This window comes from Gymnogyps californianus, chromosome 1 (genome assembly GCF_018139145.2).
Source record: "Gymnogyps californianus isolate 813 chromosome 1, ASM1813914v2, whole genome shotgun sequence".
NCBI lineage: Eukaryota > Metazoa > Chordata > Aves > Accipitriformes > Cathartidae > Gymnogyps > Gymnogyps californianus.
Genome location: NC_059471.1, coordinates 28409259 through 28431792, shown reverse-complemented (window position 1 = coordinate 28431792; position 22534 = coordinate 28409259). Strand labels below are relative to the sequence as shown.

General features: G+C 43.6%; 1 protein-coding gene across 1 annotated transcript in view; it reads left to right on the top strand.

The window, feature by feature from the left end:
- The window catches only part of LHFPL6 (LHFPL tetraspan subfamily member 6), a 145779-nt gene that overhangs the window by 119318 nt on the left and 3927 nt on the right, over nt 1-22534 (top strand). The window contains exon 3 of the mRNA XM_050901577.1: nt 11607-11705. Coding sequence (XP_050757534.1) covers nt 11607-11705 — 99 coding nt within the window. The remainder of the gene's footprint in view (nt 1-11606; nt 11706-22534) is intronic.

Genomic DNA, 22534 nt, shown 5'->3' with positions numbered 1-22534 from the left:
GGGTTGTCACATAAAGAAGTCTGATGACATGTGATAATGCTCAGGCTTTTTCTTTTTCCCCCCTCCCATAAAGCTTAGAATGTACAAGCAGTGATCATGGCTTGCCAAACAAAAATGAGTTGAGAGTCAAACTCCAGAGTGCATTCTGGAGTTCTTCAAGCATTTCAGTTCCACTCTGCAGATTCACTCTGCCTTTAACTGGACCATGTCACATCCTTTTCAGAACAAATGGTGTCAATCATTTTGTTGTGCGACAAACTCTGGGAGGAATGACACAGAGACTCATGAAAGCTAGTCCTGAGTGGTCTAGCTCTGTGGTAGCAATTGAGGCAGATCAAGGCCATTTTGAAGCAGCAACTTGTTTCCACAGAAATAACTTCCTTTTAAGGTAGAGCATACAGGTTTACACTCAGGAGCAAGATAATTTTTCCTTTAATCTTCTCTTCTTCCCTAACATTCAGGTCATTTCCCAAAAAGGCAGGCAGAATTCATGACAGGAATTGAGACATTTGCATCTTAAGGGCAGAATGAGGGCAGAAAGATAGAAGTGATAAAATAAAGCGTAGGTAACTTTGGGCTGGATTCAGTTATGGATTCATACACTTTTTAAAGGTGTTTACAATACAGGTATTTTCCCTTGAGGTAGGTTTCTAAGCTCACATTAAGATCAATAGATATCTAGGGTGAAACTCATTAGCCTAAATCTAGATGATTTGCACTGTTAGAGATACCCTAGGGTCTGCAAGACCTCTGCGTGGGCTGGCAGGTATGACAGAGGACATAGGGGAAACTTGCACTGCTCTGGAGAGGCAGCTGGAGGCCAAGCAAGATACTGAACAGCACTTAAACTGACAGAAGGTGACATATTTGGGTGGCTAAATCCCGCTCTGAGTCGATACTGCCGGTGGAGCACAATTCAGTCATTGACCTACAAGTGCCTAGTGCCATTTGAGATACCCTTGGCTATCCCACCTCCAGCTGCTAGTCCAGGAGCGTCTGGCTTTCACTATTGGCTCTGTGTCGTGTCTGCCAGTCCCGTGTGAATGTCTTTGCTGTCTTAGTTAGGTGAACTTAGATGTGTCCTAGTCATAGACCTATGTTTATGTATTCTTTAGGATGAGAAAAATATCTTCTAGACTCCATTGATTGTACTGACAAGGGTCTCAATTCAATTGCTGCTGCAGAGGCATCACCATAGGTTTAACATGCCCTGTGCCATCTGAGGCACCTAGAAGGGAAGACCCATGCTGTTCTGGAGCAGGAGCTGGTCTCCAGGTGGGCTACCCAGCTGAAATGCAAGTAGTTCTATGTGCATGCACGTGACTTGAGCCCCAGCTGCCTTAAGCTGAGGTGCCTGAATGATGGAAAAACAGATTCCTAAAGTCTTTCATGTTGGAAGGGATGTCGAGAGGTCATATAGTCCAACCTTCTGCTTAAAGCAGGACCAACCCTGAATCATGACTACGATAATTACCTTCATGCCTCCAAGTATCCCCTTAGACAAACAAAAGCAGCTGAGTCTGGGCTTATCCAGACTGCTTAGTGCTGTGCCTTGTGTCTAAACACTGGAGGATTTATAATCTTGATACTCCCCCACTTACCTCATCCATGGGCACATAACCAGTACATGCTGCAGGAAGCCCAAAGGAGAAAACCTGGTGATGCTGGAATCTCTCATATCCAATTGTCCGCACCCAACACTCATGGTTGGGAGAAATAGCCATGGTGAAAGCCTTCTTCCCCCCCCCCCCCCCCCCCCCCCCCCCCCCCCCCCCCCCCCCCCCCCCCCCTTTTTTTCCCCCTGACTTGAACCTTGGTCTCTCATCCCCTGGGATCTGTGAAGCTTGTATCTGAAGGATGTTCTACTTGATACCAAATACTTGTATTGTCATTGGCTGAGAGAATTAAAATGTAAGAGAGACTCTGTGATCTGGTGGTAAGGGAATCAGCCTGGAGTCTCTGCTTCAGTGAATATTCATTCTTTAATCAATTGGTACGTCCTCCAGATACCCTCCACCTTGACTCTGTGGCCAGCCTCAGCCTCACTTAACCATAACCAATAAGATATAAATTGCACAGGCAGGTACCCGTTTCCTTGGATCTCTCTAAATCCCCCTGCATGTGAATGATGCTGTATAATAAATGGTAATAAAGGAGTTTTCAATGAAATATCCAGCTACACACGGTAATTCAACTAGTTCTCAAAGATCATATTACTCCTCCTCCATACATAAAAGAGGATTAAACTCTTAGATTTCTTAATATCTAGTGCCAACCTGCACGACTGTGGAGCCTGTTTACTGCTGCTTTATAAAATCTAGTTACAAGAAGTACTTCCAAGGGTGATTTTCGGGGAACTACTGGGAGCTGCAGCCTCCTGGAACTCCCTGCACTAGCACCTATTTTGCAGGGCTTTGAAATTGGTGCTGGATCTTTCCTTTCCATGGCAGCAGCTGCCACGGCCCTGTCACTTGTTCTTTTACCAAATGGCTCTTATTAATTCACTTCCATTTAGTAGCAGTTCTGATTTCTCCACTCTTCCTACTTCACTGTGTCTTTTGGGTTTCTCCCAGCCCCCAGCCCCATTTTCTGAACCCTTCAGTACTGCTTTAAAAATGCCCAGGGCCAAATAGAGCAGACAAAGCCATTAGCTTTTGGGTAGCAATGTAGCATCTCTGGGTGGGGAGATTTCCCCCTCTGAGCCTGAAGCACCTCTGTAGTAATGAGTACACCACCTTTGATCAAATGAAAATCAAAGCAAAGTGCTGTTTCATCTGTCAGAAATCTTCCATCTGCACCCTCCACTGCCCCGTGCCTGCAGTCAGGGAGAAAGCGAGGGCTGTGACTCTCCCATGACACAGCACTTTGCCATGCTGGATGCTGGCAGGCATTTGTAATGCCTTTTTTTGGCTTCCTCTGCCACCAGCCCTGCTTTCCGAGAGCTCTAGGAAGCTGTAGCAGGCAGGTGGCAGCTCTTCGCTGTGGCTGTTCGCTGAGGTTCGGAGCCGAGCAGTTGCCAGGCCGTGAGTGCTCATGGTGTGAAGCAACCCAAAATAACAGAAAAAGTCTCATTTGAGGGATGGGGCTTGACAGTCAGAAGGAGGGAAGCCAAGCAATGCCAAATGCATTGAATTAAAACCTGGAGATCAGAACCAGAAGGGTGGTGGGGTTTTGCCCTTGGCTGAAAACCCCTGAGTACTATTTCCATCACGCTCAAGATGAAGCAGTGTTACTGGAGGCAGGATCTGCAAAGATGAAGGTTGTAGCATTTTATTCTGTTTTTTGTTGTTGTTCTTATGTTTCATTTTGCTTTGCATCAAGAGTCCCTCTAATACCCTGTTATAGCAAAGTCCGTGGCAGAAACACCTTGACCTTGAGTGAAGCCCTTAAGTGACTTGCTGTCTCCCACACTGTGACCCTTGTGAGGAGGAGTGGGAGGAACTTTGGTGCAGCATTGTCATGTCCCATTTAGGAGGAGGGGGGAGTGACTCAGATTCACAAATCCCCTCGGTGTGGATTAAGGTGAAATAACACTCCAAGTCTGTACAAAAACATCAACTTTAATGAAAAACTTGAGAAACTTCCATAAAACAAGTATTCTGTAGGCATTGGCCCATGCACGCAATATATGTATACCTAAGCTATGCAGCTTTGCACAAAATCAAGGTAAGCCTTATGTTAACAACTTCAAGAGAAGGGAGAGAGAGAAAAGGGAAAGAGATTAAAAAAAGAGAAAGAGACAAAGAGCTCACCAATCCTGGATCCAGCAGCAGACCTGCCAACAGGAGCACTCAGTGTGAAGAGCCCACATGGAGCTCAGACGTTCCCCTATTTATTGGCCCCAGGCCCTGGACTTTGGGAACCTTCTTTCACTCCAGCTCCAGGAGTGGCCGAGACACGCGTCAGTCAAATCAAGAGACGTGCCGCTAGGCCCCTCCCCATGACTTAGCCCTTTCTTGGGATGTTTCCCGGGCTTACAGTACAGTCCCTTCGGGCCTGTCCCTTGCAAGCATAAATGTAACTTTGGTCTGTATGCCTCTGGGGACCCCTGCCTGGACACTCGGACAAGGGAGTCCCTTATTGCGTTCATTCACATTGCGGGCGATTGTACCCTCTCTCAGACGATGCACTTCCAGTTCAGGCTCAGTAAGGAACCAGTCAAATGCCCCATGTTCAGTGACTACTAACTTGACAGAGAACTATTGCCCAAAGTGTTGATCTCATGTTTAAGCCTAATACAAGCCCAGGTCAGGTGCATGCCTGGGTTTCCTGAGGGACAGGTACTAACAGCAATGGAAGGGACCGGTGTGATAACATTTCTCTAACGGAAGAACAACAGAGAAACCAAAGAACAGAGCGATGATGTCAAGAGAAGCAGTAGGAGTGTGACCTTAAAGAAGGGATGCTTTTGAGTGAAGAGCTGGGAGCTGCCAGTATAAAGTCATCATCCCTTGCTAACTGAATTGAGGCTGGACTCTGGTGGGCACAGGAGCCAGGCTGCCTGCAGCCGGCACAGCTCTGCTCCCCCCGCTCCCCTCTTTGCTCCATTGGGTCCTGCTGCTTTGCCCAGGGTCTGGAGTTTGTCTGAACCTGCTCTGACCCACTTCTACCAGTCTGCAGTTGCTGCTTGGTTGCAGCTCCTGGAGACTTTTTTGAACAGGGACTTCAGAAGCTGTGTCTGCTGAAGTATTTCACATCACAGTTTTTAACCAATTCTTCTTTAACCCCGTTGTTTGTCGGCTAAGGTATGTCTGAAAGCAGCAGACAACTTCATGTGCCAGCTCAATTTTACTTTCACACTGCAGGCTCACTTTTATAGCAGGTAAATGCTTTAAAGCCATTACAGCGAGGAGAGTTTTTAAATCACAAGAACTGGAGAGTCAAAGTCCGTGCTGCATCTAAAAATTGGTTTTGTTTTGCTTGTAGAGATTACTGTACCTTCAAGTGACAGATGGGAATGTGAAAACTTTCTATTATCCTTGAAGATTCAGATGGGCTAATAAAGAAAAAATGTGAAAGGAAAAGTCATCATTAAAATGGTCTTGAAAGGGATGACTTCCAAATTATTGTCTGTCAGCTTCTCCAGATGGCCTGAATATCTGTCAGTTGAGCAACATTCATTAGAAATGCCTAGCAAAAAAAATGGCAAGGTTTCTTTTTGGTCAGGTCTGAAAATGAGAGGGGAAAAAGTAGAAGATGGGGGGAAAGAAAGGAGGAAGATATTTTGAAGAAGATTTTTCTCACTAAAAAGTGGCTGTACAAAAGGCAGTATTCGATTCTGGTTTTATTTTCTCTCTGCAGTACACATATCAAGCCTGACCCATTCGTTTTATTTTTCTAGGTGAAAATACAAATTGTTTTTTCACAATGATGCTGTGCCCCCAGGCCCCCCCACTACAGCGGTGCAAACCCCCTCTAACTGCTGGCCAAGGAGGCCCTTTATGGTGCCCGGGCAGTCCCTTTCACTGCATTGATAGAGTATAACTGTGACTGGAGCTGAGGATATACAAAAAAGGAATACAATTTCCAGTGCCCATGTAGAAGGCTCTTAAAAAGCCCATAATCAAGGAAAGCCACCATTGGTTTAGTTCCCATTTGAAAATGCATTTTCTAGCAGCAAGACTCTGAGGCTGAATCCAAAGCTAAAAGTGCCTCGTTTACTGCCATCGCTACCTCTCTTTATTGATCAAACTGATGGTTTTCCCCATGGGATTTATCTGAGTCATGTGCTTAGGTTTACCCTATGCAAGGGAGAAGGAAGGACACTGGGGAAGGTTTGCCTTTATTTAACAGGCTTTTGAGGATGCGATGATCAAATGGGCTGACAACAAAACAAGAATGAGCCATATAGCAATCAGGGGCATGCTGTGACCTCAGCAAGTGAGAGGAAGAGCTGAGTCTGTAAAACAGGACTTGCTAGCTATGAACTGTCAGGACAGTTACGGACAATTAATTTACGGTGTGATGTCTACATGGGTTATTCAAGGCACATCAGATCTTTGGGTGGAGGCTCCCGTTAAAGCCACAGCAGCAGTCTGAGGACTGCCCACTACAGGGATTTGCAAGCTTTCTTTTTTGTGTATTGACTTTTGCCACTCAGTCTTGGTCTTTCTGAATGCAGTCATTTTGCCCATGGCAAAATCTGGTTAATGTCTCTTGGTTTATTAATCCTTCTGGATTTAATGTTTGATACTTGCCTATATCCAAGCTATTCTTGGAGATATTAATAGTGGTTAATATTTTATCTCTTGGAGTAAGCTGATTGCTGCATGCCACAAATCATTTCTTTATCACTTCAAAGATGAAACCTAGATCTGTGCCAAGCCACTAATGTAATTACTGTCCCTTCCCTGCCGCATCCACCATATGCGGAACCTGTTATATGCAATTATTTTCAATCACAAGCTCCAATCCAGACAGACAAGATCATCTTTCAAGTGCTAAGTGTTACTAAAATATGATCACGCATTATACCCACAGCAAGAGTGACAGAGAAGGCAGTCTGGGATGGACAAGGATTACTCTGGGTAGTTTACTATTGAGGCATCCACCCTCTGACCCGCTGGTTTGTAGTTTTGCAACTTGTAGGTCTGGGCAGCCCCTCACTTAGCACATAGGCTGATTTTAGCTCACTTTTTGAAGGTATCCAGCTCTCTGCATGGACTATGCAAAGAGCCTAGTGGCTAAATGGGACCCTGTTAAATATTGAAGCCAAGCACTTAATTCCAGCTTTGCATTGCCGAAGCTGGCTGCACTAAGTCAGCCCTGCGGCTTTCTCCCACGTGCCTCACTAGTACATCGAGCCAGCCGCAGCACTTGCAATAGCAGTGTTTCACGGACCAGGGCAAGGAGTTTCATTCCTGAATGCAGAACTGCTCCGGAAGAGCTGGTCTTTGACAGTGCCAACACCTCCACTGGTACATGGCATGTCATCCAAAACAACAGCCAAGTGCCACCAGCACCTCTGCTGCCGGTTGGCGCCGTCCCACTGACTGGCTCCCTTGCACCTCAAAGCTGCAGCCCCTTTTGTGAAGGTGTCCTTTATGGACCTGCATGTTTCCTTCCCCTTTCTATTTCTTTTAATGGCTGTAGTGGATAATGGAAGATGACAGATGATCGTAATTACAGCACGGTGTTTTGGTTTTTTGTTTTTGTTTTTTTTTTTTACTTTCTTAAGAAATGTTATAGGCATCCTAAGCATTTTAAGCAGCTGTAAAGATGGGTGTGGTGTCCTGGGTAGCATAGCTGGCTAAATAGAATAACTATAGGGCAGGCCAGGATGTGACTCTTGAGCTAAACCAGTAACTGCTCTCTACTGAAGCTTCAAAATTAGCTTAAGGATTTCTGTTGGGTTTGCAGCCCTTGGATTTAACTTAAGTCTCTAAATGGAGGTTGCAGCTTTTTAGCACAATCTACATTCTGTGTGATTAAACAAACTGGCTGTGAGCATGCATGAATTATCAGCGGTAATAGTATGCAGTCTTTTTGCTTTTGCAGGGTCTGATCCACACATTTAGTTGCTTACAAACAGAGGTGGATTGATTAGAAGGGAAAGAAGGGGCTGAGGGGCTTTTGTCCAAGTCCTGTTAACACCATGGGCTTTGAGGCAATCTTCACACTTCTAGTGCATAAAATAAGGGAGCTGAAATGCCAGTTCCCAACTTCACTGCCCATGCAGACCGAGGCAGTATCAGCCTTGTTGAAGTCATGCAGAATCCTGCTGAAAGCAATGGGACATTACACACGCTCATATGTATATACATACCTCAGGGCATAAAGCAAAATTTGTGAAATTTTTTCTTACTGACTAGCAGGCTCTAAGTCTTTGTGGAAGTCTTACACTGAAGGTAAATCCCCGAGTTTGGCCTGCACCTTGCCTGCAAGAAGTACTGGGGAACACAACTGCTTTGTCAATAGACCTAAATCCACAACAGGCTCATACGCATCACTACAGGGAAGCATTTGAAGGTGAATCAAAACCAGCTGAAAACCAGTGATATCAAAGGAGATGTCAAACCAACAGCTTTAAGACTTGTGGCCAGTTGGTACCTGTGACAAAATCGGTATTTATAGGCGTAAGCCTTTTTGCTAGGTGGGAATGTAGCCCCATGCTGCTGGCAGCACCTTTGGTCTCTGGCAGGTTTTGTGTTTGCTAAATGAAGCGTGTGAGCTTGCCCGTGGCTTTATACCTTGTCCTTCACATGTAAACATACTGCCGCTCGTGCTTTGGGGCCATGCGGCGGCACCGGCGTTAGGCGGCAGTTTCCCATTTGATCTCATCGTCACAGTCAGCGTGGGCTGAGAGCAGAAAAGAAGCTGCAGTGCTCGATGGCTGGTATTCCATAAATGAAACTCAGCACTGCTAAAGCCCGTACCCAACTGGAGAGCCAGCTGTCGCTGGGGTAGGGAGGTTTTGTGACATAGCACACTAGTTCTCCCTTATTCAGTTTATTTATTTCTAGGAGGCACAGCTAATGGTGAGGCTCAGTGGTGGGTGCTGTGAGCTGGTTATTAGGCAGTGTGGACTGGCTTTAAGGGCAAGCATCCACATATGAGTGAGGCAGTTGCTCCTTGGGAGTGATTTAATGTTACAGTATATTGCATTGCTAATGATTTTTTGACTGAACTCCAGAATTTATTTTCACTGAAACTGGGCTTTGGACTTACAGAGATGGACGTACAGAAATAGGAAAGAGGGTGTGACAGGGGATGAAGAGGTCTGGCTAAGGAAGGAAATAAGTTGCCAAGGCTTGCGGCCACTGTATCCAGTGTAGCATTGGAGGCAGAAAGAGTGAACAGGTACACACGTTTGGAAGAGGATGAGCTGTGTTTGGAGGGTGGCAGTGGAAAGTGCTGTGAGCAATATTCGTGGGAAAAAACCCAAACAGCAACCTGTTACTGCAACAAAACCTAAAGAGAGCTGAAAACAAACAGTCCTCTGTGAATGCAATGGGCACTAGACACTCTTGCCACCTGAGGAGAGTAATTGGCAAGTGCTGAGTAAGAGCTTGTTCTGGGTTTGGAGGGGCAGCATTGTTATGCTAATAGTCCTTTCACTTCCCTGCAGTGCTGCTGTTGTGCCCTCCTGGAAGAACTGGGCAAGAGGCTTTCCCAGGACCTATTTGTGAGGAAGGGCTGGCTGCCTTTTCATGTGGTCCAACGCAGATTCCCTCCTACCCCCTGCACACGTCTCCCTGCCCCTTGCAATGGAGCCCTTTGAGCATTTGAGAGGTCTCCCAGAGAGTCTGTTCAAGGACACAAGTTGATTGAAACCAGCCCAGCCAGGGTGGTTCACTTTTGGCCAGAACAGCTTCTGAGCTGTGGTCTGCCTGGGCTGGCACCAGGCAGGTCATGGGCATCACACCCAGTGTGGGAAGGGGCCAGAACCACAGCAGAACTGGCCAGGTCTGCCACGACCCACCGGTCTGTGAGGCTATCTCTGGCATCTAGGTGCTCTTCCTCCCTTCCCCAGCCATTCTCATCATCAGTGGTGATGTTCCTCCTTGCCCCATTGGGTCCTGCCTGTTCCTAGCACATCAGCCGTGCTGTCAGCACGTCACAATGCCCTTCTTGCTTTAACAATTCAAGTGAGAATCAGTTGATTTTTTTCAGAGTCTTAAGCTGTCTTTAACAAATGTAGACCCAGTTTTGGCCTAAGTTCTCTTGTCTGAGAAACATCTTTTCTGAGAATTTAATTAGCAGTGACTCTCATTTACATGGATTCTACCAGCTGCCTTTGGCTCTGCGGCCCTGGGGCAAAAAACCAGATGATGCTGTGAAAGCCATTAGTGAGGACATTAGAAGCAACCATATCCAGGTCAGGCAAAGTTCTGAAAATACCTAGCATTCATGTGTCCTTAATTGCTTTTCTCCCTTTACAGCCGTTGGGTGAACGCACCATCTCAGAGGGGGCTGTCTCAGGGATTTCTTTTCCATTATGTGATGTAGATATGGAGAGAGGAGCAGACAATGACTGCTCAACAAGGAAAGGAAGAAGTAGACCTGAGCAGCAAGAAATTTGAACTTAGTGGAGGAAGATCTAAGGAGCTAATATTGGGCCTAAACAGGGGCAGATGTGCTTGGAGGAGCAGCAAAGGAGTTGCTGAGCTACTTTGCTAACAGCTAAGATGCTAAAAGAGCATTAAACATCTTTTGGAGAAAGATGAGATACCACTTCTGGACTTCAGTGCATTGTTCAGGTGTGTCTTTGAGCAAGTCAAGAGCATCATAAGGCGATTTCTGTACCTTACAGGAGCATCAGAAATATGAGCAGCTTAGGCATCTTGAGGATGGAGACAGTAGAAATGCACATCTAGCTCCAGGCCCTGAGTCAGAATCACTCTCAGGACTCCTTTTACACTGGTGTGATGTCCACAGTGCCTCTGTCACCACACCCAGGGCTTTTCTGCACTAGGAGCACGGCAGCAGAAGTGCTTTGCCAGGGAGCACATTGTCCTTATTCTCATTGTCAAGAGAGGAAAAGCGAGGTGGTATGAGGTCAAGGGACTTGCCCAAAGTCAGCCCGTGACAGCTGTAGGCCTTGAAACCTTGTCCCAGTCCTGTGCTCTACCTAACAGGTAAAAGGCACCACTGCAAACCCACACTGCAAACTTTTTGAGGACTTGCTTGCCTTTACAGCCTGCAAAGTGTCAGGCGTGCCCAGCCCATTATCTACATAGTGATTCGTTTCCAATCTTATAAATAAGATCTGACAGAAAGGAGGTAAAATTTAAATGCTGTAGCATACATTGGAATGTTCTCTCTAGGCTGTCCGTGTAAGAAGCTTTGCCAGCTACACCCGCTTTTTGGCAGCTGCTGCAGTGACAGCTGAGAATGTGATATGATAAAAATGCCACTTCTGCAAAATAATCATGGCCCATCGGGTGATTCCTAGCAAGATCTTGTGAAGGGAAAGACTTAGCCAAAACATATCTGTTTGGGGCAGCGTGAGGGCTGGAGAAAGCAAAGCATGTTGTGAATGTTAAGCCAAGCACGATGATAGGTAAATGGCTCGAGACCTCAGTTGTTTTAGCTGAAATGATTTGAGAAAACTTTGTGGAGTGTGTACCTGTGGTATGAATTGATTGGGTGACATGAAGCCATTCTTCCCTGGCTTTTGAAAGGGTGAAAAACAAAGGCAAATGACAACGGATTAGCACAGCTGTCAGTTTACTTTTCCTGCTAGAACCTTGACAGACCCTGGTTGATTGTTGTTTTAATTAATCCGAAGCAATCAGCTTGTAAATGCTGTGATTAACACAGCTTCTATTTAACCCCGCGTTGAGTTTTCCGAACAGTATATGTAGCAGTTCTGCAGAGTAGAAGGGCAGTCTAAAAGCTCTCAGGTAGAAGCTCCAGAAGCTGAGGATGGCTTCTGGCGCTGAACCGCCAAGGCTGCCTCCAGCCCACAGACCAGCTGTAAAACAGTGTTGCAGAATGCAGCAGTAGAAGTCTAAGTGATTTTCTACTGGTTTTAGGAGAAGAGATTTTTTTTTTTCTCTGAGGTTCCCAAATGGCAGTTTGACACTTTGATTCCCAAGTGGCAGCCTGTGTTTAAGCTAATGGCAATTGCTTGTATAAACTTCTATTTTCTTTTCTCTCCATAGGTTTGTTGATCGGCTCTGGTTGTGCCCTCTATCCTCTTGGCTGGGACAGTGAAGAAGTCAGACAAACCTGTGGTAACCTTTCCAACCAGTTTGAACTGGGTGAGTCATCATCAGAGCATCTCAGCCACATTAGACTCTTCTATGTGTTGTCCATAAAAGCAAACGAGGACATGAGCACAGGCTTGGAGAAGCAAGCCAGTTGTGTGTGGTAGGGTATTCATATTGCATCATTCTGGTATGGTGCTAAGGCAGCGGATTTCAGATAGATTTGCTGGAAATATTTTCCAGAAGAACATTATAAAAGAAAATGAAGGAATGTATGTGTGTATGTATGTATGTATGTAAGACAACAGATTTAATAGTCTTGCAATACAGGAGCTAACACTCCTGGAGATCTTGACAGGCTAGGCAGAGGCGTGACGTCACAGCGCAGGTCAGGGTAATTCACAACGAGTGCAATTAGCTGTCTTTGAAGTCTGGCATGTTTATGGCCTTCTAAGCCAAGCCTAAAGAGTATGGTTTTGGTTACTCACATCCTTGGGAAGCTGATAAATAACACTTGCCTCCTATGTCAGTCTTCTCCCAAACAAGCCACCAGTCTTATTGTTGATGACTGCACTGAGCACTGAATGAGAGCCAGGGATGTAGCCAAGCTGGGCTCACACCCATGTGGTATGGGGCAAGGCACCTCTAGAGAGGGCTCTAGAAAACAAGGGCCTAGCAGCAACCTAAGGATTAAGCAATGTGGATGATCAGGATCTGATGTTTGAATGCACGTCCAGGTCCTTGTTTAGCTAGAAGGATCGATGCAGCTGCTGATACCCTACTCTATAAGTGCTCAATGATCCTGTGTCACTTGAGGAAGAGGGGGATCTGCAGTCCTCCTGACTGAGCACCCCGACCCCCCGCAGGCTTGAGAGCTCCCACTCCCAAGCACGGACACTCACAGTTCCCCATTGCCAGCCCCTGCAAGCTAAACCTTATAGTTAGTGTTAGAAACCCTTTCCATAGCTGTGTGTGCAGGGCTTGTGGTAGCCTGGCAGTAATCCCAGTGCAAAGAACAGTGGACAAAAATGGTCTCCTAGGATTAAACACAACTCTGCTGCATTATCTTTTAATTTTACACTGATATTTCTGTCAGGCTTTGGGAGTAAGGAGTTTTGTTTCCATCTCAGAGATGTTTCTTGTGAAGATATGCAAATGAATTGAGGTTGAAAGATAAAAAAATATTCCTTTGGGAGAGATTCTTCAGGTCACCCTCCCTTACGCCATTCCTGTGGTGTTTTGGAATGCATTTGATCTGGCATGGGACCAGAAATTCTCATTACCAATATCAGCACCCATCTCTACCACTGCCACCAATGTTGTTATCAGCAGCCACTAATGGTGTTGCCCAAGGGATGTGTAAAATGCTCTAGAAGCTTTACCTTGTTATTCTGAACTCTAATATCCTTCTGTGCTATTGACATTAAATTTTCTTTTCAGTGAAGTATAAAAATTTCCTGCAACTTTTTTATTCGCCTAATAATTGAAAGATATCAACACGAAGGAGAGAAAGCAATGAGAACAGAAATCTATAGTTAACTAGCAGAAAAAAAAGTCCCAGAACTGAGATTCCCAGCTCCATGAAAAGATGTCTCAAAGGATGTAGTAGAAAGACTAGGCAAAACACTGCAGTAACTGTTGCAGGGAACAGTCGGGTTCAGTGCTGCCCACAGTCAATCCTGTGCAGAAGCCTGAAGTAGTTCCTAGCCAGCCCATTCAGCAGCACCCCCATTTGAAAGGCTGGCTAGCCCCTCGCTGGTGCACGCTGATGCCTGCTCTTCCATGCCAAGCATGTGAGCAGCTCTGCTCCTGCGGTTCTTGCTTGTGTCTCCTGACAGCCTGCTTGTTCCGAGGCTTCAGTCGTTGCTCTCTGCAGAGTGCAGAAAAGTGTTACCTTTCCAGGTTACTCCTCTGCAAACTCACAAGAAGGTGGGTGTCATGCCAGTCTGAGCTCCTTGAAGACAGCACTTAGGCAGTTACAAACTCTGACCTTAAATACAGTCATGCCCACAATCAGAGCAGTGTCTCCGAGACCACCTTCGCCATCTCAGTCTTGACTCATGAGTCAGATATTTGCATAAATTGAATCACTCTGCCATTAAAGTCAGTGGAGAAACCCATGTGAAAAATTTCAGCTGACAGCTTTCCTTCCAAGTACACATAAGGACCATGAGACGTATTACATTAACTGTGAAGGCATGTACTCTTGCTGTATTTTCTGGATCCAGAGCATGCAGGGCATGTGTTATGCACGCCTAGACTTGACGGGAGCATTGGTCTCGCTGATCTGCTGCGATCATATGTTAACACATTAATTAACAGATGATAATGAGAGCTGAAATTTGCTGTAGTGATTTCCACCAGGCAGCTCTGCAACTAAACGTCTCTTTTCCACATACACTGGCAGTGAATTTAAATGCTTGGCTAGGATTTGTTTTACTTCATATCAGTCCATGGTTGATGCTGTGTTAGCAAAGTCATCTGTAAAGAAGAGGTACTGTCCGAGGGCCGTTTAATAACCACACTGCTCATCGTCTTTCATAAATACCTCTTAGTTGGTGATAACCCAAACCCTCTAGTCTTTTCTGAATCATTAGAGACTGGCTTACTCATTATAGCCTACAGGCCAAAAATGATGTTTCAAAGACTTAATCTCACTAAGTCTCAAGACAAATTTAAGTATTGCTTTCATTTGAATATTTAATTTGATTAAGCCACAATGATATGCTTTCTATTCCTGAGTCTGAAATGAGTTGTCTCAAGAGCCACGTATATATACACTGCATTCAAAATCCACCCTCAGAAAAGCTGAGCTGCCGCAAGCCCTGCACTGGTTTGCTGATGGGAGAAATAGTGGTGGGAGTGCTGGTCCTGCACCTGTGGGTGCTAGCGAGGATGACACTGAGAGCCTAATTCAGCACATGTGGTTACTCTCAAAGGAGAGGGTGTTCAAAGGGATGCTGATCAGCAGACAGCGTTCAGCCTCCTCTTCGAGGATGGCAGAGCAACTGCTGCAGCTTGGGCCACAGGGATCATGTGCGTGCGGTTAGGAAAGGAGGGTCAAAGCACACCAGGTTTGACCACAGAGCCCGCAAAGGTGGAGATTCAGCACTGAGATTCGTTCTGGAGTTACAAAAAGTGAGGGGAAAAAATGGTTGAGGTTGGAGGTAGAAAAGATAAGCCAGGAGCTGCATTCTACATTATAAGAGGATGAGAATGACAAGAGACAGCTGCAGAGGAGAGACTGCAAGAACTCACTTGAGAAGCAGCTGAGTTGTGCACTGTGAAATGTAATGTTAATCAGAAATATTCCAGAATTAGCAATTAAATGAAAACTTTTGCTTTACCAAAACAAGACAAACCCACACCCCCCGTAACATGCTCATAACTAGATAGAGTAAATAAATAGCAATGCTAAGAACCCATAAAAAAGCCTAATCCTTAGTGGGTGTGCTAGATAAGAAGTGCTTCTCCACGTCTTCAGGCACTCTAGAAAGGCATTAGACTAATAGGCACTCCAAATAGCCCATATTGTGAAGAGGGGACCCCCTCCCTCTACCCCCACCAAACACACACATTTCTGTGTACATTCTAAAGCAATTTTTAAAAAGACTGCAGGAAAAATAACCATGCCTTTAATTTACGTGTAAGTGGATTTGGGTATTCTTTTCCAGAAAACCTGAGCTGACATTGTGAAATTCCCAACAGTTTGCTGCTCTCTTTAAAATTGGATATTTATTTGCTTTTTATTAAGTGAACTATGTCCCAAGGGTTTACTTAAACATTTATGTATTTAATTGGGCTGATTTTTTTTCAATCAAATGAATCTCTACAAAGAGGCGTCATTCTTCAACTGAAGATACCTTGCCAAGAACAACCCCATTTGTTGATTAAATTACACTCAATAGATGAACTGTTTTGCTAATGAGGATGGGAAGTAACCTCCATCAACAGGCAGAGAGACTGGTGCACCTGTAGAGGGGCCTGCTCTCAGCTCTTCTCTAGCAATCTGGTTTTGCCATCAAGAAAAAAAAAGCGCAGTGATGGATTAGGGCTTTTACAAGTGACCTCTGGCAAATCTTGTTGGGGGGTTAAGGCCATGATAGGTCTTTGTTGTGTTCCTCTGCTGGTGGTTCCTGGCTCCCTAGCAGTCAGCAGGACCTGTATGGAGGTCTTGGGGCCCTGCTCCGTATTGCAGCATCCCATCTCAGATCACAGATGGACCAGAGTTCCCACTGAAACACCAGACTATGAACTAGAGCAGTCTTCTGCCGCTGTTTTTAGGGTGGTAACTCCTAAAAGTGGGGCAATATAAATAAATGGGGGCAAGAGAAAGAGATAGTTATGTTTTAAACCAGCGCAGTTGTTTGCTCAGTGACCAAATCAAAGTCCTTAGTCTAATTTGGCCACAGGCTAATGCCTGAGGTGGAGACTGGGACTGCCTTTCACTTTTACCAAATGTTTGAGGATGGATCAAAGTCATCTTAATCTCTTGTCACTGCACAAGCTGTTATTGTTATGCTGCATTATTTACACCCTGGAGTTGCCTGTGGGCCCATTCAGGACAGCACTGACGTGGCACAGCAGTACAGAGCTGCTGACTGAAGGGTGTGAAAGTGAGTGAGATCTACACAATCCCATGGTCTGCAAGAGGAATTAACAGGCAATTTCCCAAAAGCAAGCATCTTTATAGCATATCATATAGCACACATTCAGTTTTGCTGAGCTAGAGGCACTAATACCATTTTGTTTTCATATCTAAGTGTACCACACAAGAGTAACAGCTGAAAAATGAGGGTTTTAGCAGGAAATTCATTAAAGTGAAAGACTCTGCATTAAGGTAAGAGTATGCATTAAAGTGAAGACTGCACCAGACATTTGCAAAAACTTCCACATTTTACAAAACTTAAACTGTGTGGAGAAATCTTCTGAACTTGCATGCCTTTTTAAAGGGCAATGTGAGTGTGTACATGTGAACATATTAGTATTGGTTTTGAATGTCTAAAATCAATATAATACTTCATTTTAGGTCATTGATTTCCCTAGATGTGTATGTGGAAACTGCTCAGTTGTTGCATGCAGACTTCTGTTGTGATGGGTGCGAGGCAGCTAAATCCCACAGAAGGTCCCAGAGAGGACAGGGTATGCTCAGTTTAACTCACAAAATCGAGCCTCAGTTGGCATCTGGTGAAACAACACTACAAGACCAATACCTAAAAGCCCAAACAGCAAAACAGTTATCTAGAGCAAGATTCATTTATCTAAATGTAGATGACTCATGCCATTGTAGGTGCCCTAGGAAATATCGTCTGGCCTCCAACTGCCACTTTCCTGCCACCAGATGTATGAAATGATATTATGTACTTACCTTATTAACCTGAAAGAAAGAAGACACTAAATTTAAGTTAAACTCCAATTTTTAAGTTGAACTACTTGAAAAAAATTTTTATCTTCCTTTGAGGAAATATGGTGTGTTTGGGCCATCAGGACTCAGCCTGGATGATCAATGATCCAGAATTTTTTTATGTCCTACCCCTTTTTGTGAGAGATGACTTTTTATGTCATACATTTCCTACCTAGGACCTACTTTTTTATTCTGCTGGGTGATCGTTTGTGCTAAGAAGCATCCTATAAACATGGCTTGGTGTTTGCTGTATGTAACTACCTTCAGAGCTCATCTTTGAGTTTCATGATGCTTTTCTTTGCTATTAAAGGCAGTGAAAATCATAGGTCTGGCAGCAAGGCTTGCATGGCTCAGGTGTGGCCATTGGCACGCCGTGCCTTGCCTACCCACCTGGCAGCTGCTGCTGCAGCCTGCCCAAAATGCATTCTATGCTTGTTTGAGTTCATGCCATCCTTATGGGGCTGGGAACAGTCTCCTGCCTTGTTTCTTCTGCAAGTCCTTCTAGATCCTCTCCAGTTGTTTCATGTTCTCTGGCTGTCAGGCTCTATTGCTACCTGTCACGCACAGAGACATCCTGGGTCTGGGGGCCCAGCTGCAGCAGCAACCAAAGCAGACGGCTCCAAATGCACACCTTTGCTTGCCCCCTGTGGCGGTCCATCCATCTGTGCGCTGCTGGATGGGCTCTCCTGGCCAAAGTGGCTGTCTGGAGAGCAACTTAAAAGGCTGGCTCCCGTCCTGAACTAAACAAGCAGCTGAATTGCCCTCAAAAGCTCTCAGAAACTTCTCTGCTGAGGGACATTTGTTTCCAAAGATCATTATTATTAAGGTTCCCCTTTGCCACTTTTAGAGGGCTTGAAATATCTTAAAGAGAACTATTGACTTGATAATTACCCTTTCTGTAGAAATATTAGAGTAAATTATCTTTAAAGCACTTTAAAAGCAAACAGTGCAGTTACTAAAACAACAACATAAAAACCCCACAAAAAGCAGTGAATATAAAAAAAGCTTTGTCAACTAGTTAAGTTGCCTTAGGTGGCATCATTTCAGCATCTGGCTGAGTGTTGACATACAGTGCCAAAACGATCAAGAAAAGGATTTAGAGGGTAGGACAATTTATTAGAATCCTATTAAAGGCAAAGGCTTCAAAGCTGTATGTTTCTATGAGCAATCTATCTGACAAAGCCAGTTTTCTTGTTCACAGATCCTCTGCAAACAGCTCAGATTTTACCAGTTCAGTTTTTTAACTGGGGCTGAGCACAATCTTTACAAGCATACCTGAGCTGCAGCTGCTGAGTTCTTAGATAAGTGAATGAGTCAGCCTACATGCTAGTAAAGAAAGTGTTTCATCAAGAAACATTTCCTCTTTATTGCTACCTGGATAACTTCCATTCTTAAATCTTTGTAAGCCTTTGATGACTATATCAAGGTCCACATACATTCTGTTTAACATAAGGCACTTACCTTTGTTGTCAGAGTTAGAACATGGTGTTGTGGTTTAACCCCAGCCAGCAACTAAGCACCACACAGCCACTTGCTCGCTCCCCACCCCTGCAGTGGGATGGGGAGAATCAGAAAAAAAAAAAAACAAAACCCAAACCAAAAACTCATGGGTTAAGATAAAGACAGCTTAATAGGACAGAAAAGGAAGGGAAGATAATAACAATAGAATATACAAAACAGGTGATGTACAATACAATTGCTTACCACCTGCTGACCAATGCCCAGGCAATTCCCAAGCCACAGTGTCCCCCAGCCAGCTTCCCCAGTTTATGTACTGGGCATCATGTCATATGGTATGGAATACCCTTTTGGCTCATTTGGGTCAGCTGTTCTTGCTGTGTCCCCTCCCAGCTTCTTGTGCACTCCCAGCCTTGGCTGGCAGGGCAGTATGAGAAGCTGAGAAGTCCTTGACTTAGTATAAACACTGCTTAGCAACACCTAAAACATCAGTGTGTTACCAACATTATTCTCATCCTAAATTCAAAACGCAGCACTATACCAGCTACTAGGAAGAAACTTAACTTTATTCCAGCCGAAACCAGGACACATGGTCATGCAAGGCCCCTCTGCAGTCAATAGAGATAAGCAGGAGCATCCAGAAAGGGACTCAGACCACCTGGGAGCAAGTACCTGGTGCTTTTTATTACTCGAAAAGGGCAGCTAAACTGGTTGTTTGGAATCCCTTCATAGTTAAAGGGAGAAAAATAGGTGCTACTAGAGCAGGGTTCACCTGCTGTACTTTAGATGCCTACCTTAAGATGAAATGCAACACACTTTCATAAGTGACTTTTTCTCCTTGTTGTCTCCAGAGGGAGTCTGGGGGACTAGTCCAGTGTGAATCTCTGCACTGTGGATGTCCAAAGAGAGGTGAAGTTAATTTCACTTCCTGCAATAGGTGAGCTTTCTGCTGACTTCTTCCAGGAGGCTGGGAGAGCTCATCATTAGCAGGACATAAGCTCTTGGGAATTTGAGCATTGTAATTGACACAAGGTATTGGTTTCTTCTTCATTGTTCCATGATAAATGCACACCTACAGCAAATCTGAGGTTTGATTAAACAAAATTATGTGTTCCTCCAAAGAAAGAAGGATTTGGTCATAGGAGTGAGTGTCTGCATACAGCAGAACTGAAGAATTTCAAGTTGGCACTTCTTTTTTCACTTTTTTACACTTCTGAACTTTATGAGATTTTATGCATTTAATTACAGACCAAAATACCCATACAATTTCTTTGACCAATTATAAGTAACCAAAATAGCTTCGTCTGTGCATGCATAAGAAATCATATATTTTTAGAAAAGATAAATCCATTGAGAAAGTCATATCCATGCAACAGACAAAGAAACCAGCTTCACTAAATTAATTATTTTGTATCAAGCTATTTGTTTGGCTGCAGTTTTACCTTATATAGTGTTCTTTCTTTGTTTCACATAACTACTTTAATCCTTTCTGGATGCATTCCAAGTTTTAACTTCTTTTCCTGCTTTTGTAGCTGATTTCACATGGTGGTTTTTCATTGTAACTGTGTCAAGAAAATAAATCTTCAGCAGTTTAATTTATCTTGGCTTTGTTTCAAAATAATTGTGCCTTCTTATTAATTAGCTGATTATCTTTTGCATTCATTTGTGGCTTTCATATCTCCAAATCCCTGGATATCCCTTAGCATCACACTCCTTATTTTTTTCTCTGATTACTTTTCCAACAACCTGATTGATTACATGAATTCACGTTCCCTGTAGTACTGGACTCTCATGTGAAGTTGTTAATTAGAGTTCCTGCAAAACTTTTGCAGTTTTTATTTTTGAAGGTATATCATTTGTATTCTTCAGCCTGGCTAATTCTGAAATCTTTTTTCCTTCATCTTGGACAACAGGCTGTACTTAAGGTTAAATGATTAGAGTTTGCCCAATACTCCAGGCTGCAAGCCTAGGATAGTCTTAACATTAACAGCAAAGAAGGTACAAATATTTAAGATACTAAGTCTTGCTATTAACAGGTTTGCATCCAAGACACTTTCATATTCTGGATATTTTTTCCTAAGTGTCAATTATTGGTTATTTTAGATGAAAATCATATGTTATTTCCAGGACCTTGATAACGATATGTGATAATTATTTATAAGACATCATGACTAAAGATCCTGGTAAAATTCTGTTTCAGCAACTGGATCTTGGCACAGCTCCATGGCAGATCAAGTATCTGCAGATTTTCTATTGCCAAATTTCACTCACTCCCAAATTTGTCTTAATCTTTATTTGCCTTATATATTGAAGAGGAGCGGGGGAGCTAGGGGACACATATCATGGCTTTGAAGATCATGTTAGAAATCAGGAAAAGGCATGGAAGTGTTTTTTAATAAGCCTATCCATCACTGCAAAACTACCCTTCCACATTCTTTGATTTCTTTCGATTTAGCAAATATTGTCTTATGTTCTATGGGACTCTTTTCTGCTGAATCTTCTTTTGATAGTGTCCTCACTCACCTTGCTTTTGTCCTTTATCCTTGGGGACTGCAATTTCTTTCAATCCTTTTACAAAAGAGAGGAGTATAATGTTTCCACTCTTTCCTTCTTTTATTTGCTTGGAAAATGGCCATCCATCCCTATAGCTGCAAGGTCTGTTATTCTATTATTTCAGTGTTCATCCTGACACTCTCTTGCTGCCAATCCCAGTAAAACAAATGTGAAAACAAAGTTCTAAATGGCTGGCTACAAATTTACCTGAGCCAACATGGACAGTCCTGCTTCAATGAGCAACCAAGAGCTCCAATTATTTATGCTGTCTTTTACCAAAAAAAAAAAAGGATCCAGAACTAACAAAACGCTAAAGCCACAGCTTCTCCCTCCATACTGACCTGTCAGGTAAAGACTGATTTGTTAAAAGCAATACCAGTTCTGTGCAGAGAAGGAAGCTGCTGTGATGCATGTCATCTCTATCAGCTAGAAGAGTACTTTAGCTGCTGGGGAATTTACTTCCGCATGAAACCAGATCCAGCCCGTCTTATGAGCAAGAACATGTACACATTCTTGTACACATCTCCACACCTTCAATGGACTGGCTCACTTCTACCTGTATATATGTATTCCTATGCATCCTTAAGGAAAACAACAGCTTTTGTGTCTTTGTGTGTGTGAAAATTGACATGGTTTCAATAGTTGTTTTAATTCTATCAAGTAATTAGGTGGTCTTGCTCTTCATTTTAGAGTTTTGACATTAAAGAAATGGGAAACTGCAATGCAGCTTTTCAAATCTTTAATATGATGGGCTCCATGAAGGCAAACTGCTCTACTTGATGGTTGAATTTAAGCCCTAGTTCTGCAAAGCTCTTAATCATTTACTTACCTCTGATTACATGACTAGTCTCACTGATGTCAGTGCAACAAAATTTGAACATGACAAAGGGTCCTTCTATGGTACCCATTATTATAATATAAAAATATAAACCTAGAAAGCAAAGTCTATCATCTTCTCTAACATATAACTTTTCTATAGGTGTATTTAATTTCATTTGATGTTACATTTAATTACTCATCAACCCTGCTTTTTACAAAGCTTCCTGTTCCTTTTAAAATGAGTATTTAATATCAAAGTGAAGCAGAAGTCATTTTACAATTTAAACTGCAACTAAATTACCCAATTATTGACAACTAACAATCTTTCTTTAGGGTGCAGTGGATTAAAACAAGTCATACATGTAGTAAAATGGAACACCAGAGCAGAAACATTAACTCCAAAATTTTTTTTCTCCTTGTGCGATACAGGATTATAAAAGGGGTAGCATTGTTTCATTTTGACACATGGCTATGCAGTGTAGGCAATCATTCATTGCAACAGGTACCTTTGAGATGGATTATCTCTGGCCTTATAGCTATACTTAGCTATGGACCTAGGACTTGGCTTACCTATATTTACAATGAAAAGTATAGCTAAGTCCTATACCCTCAGACACCTTCCCTGCTGCAGGCTCTTCTTCAGCACAAT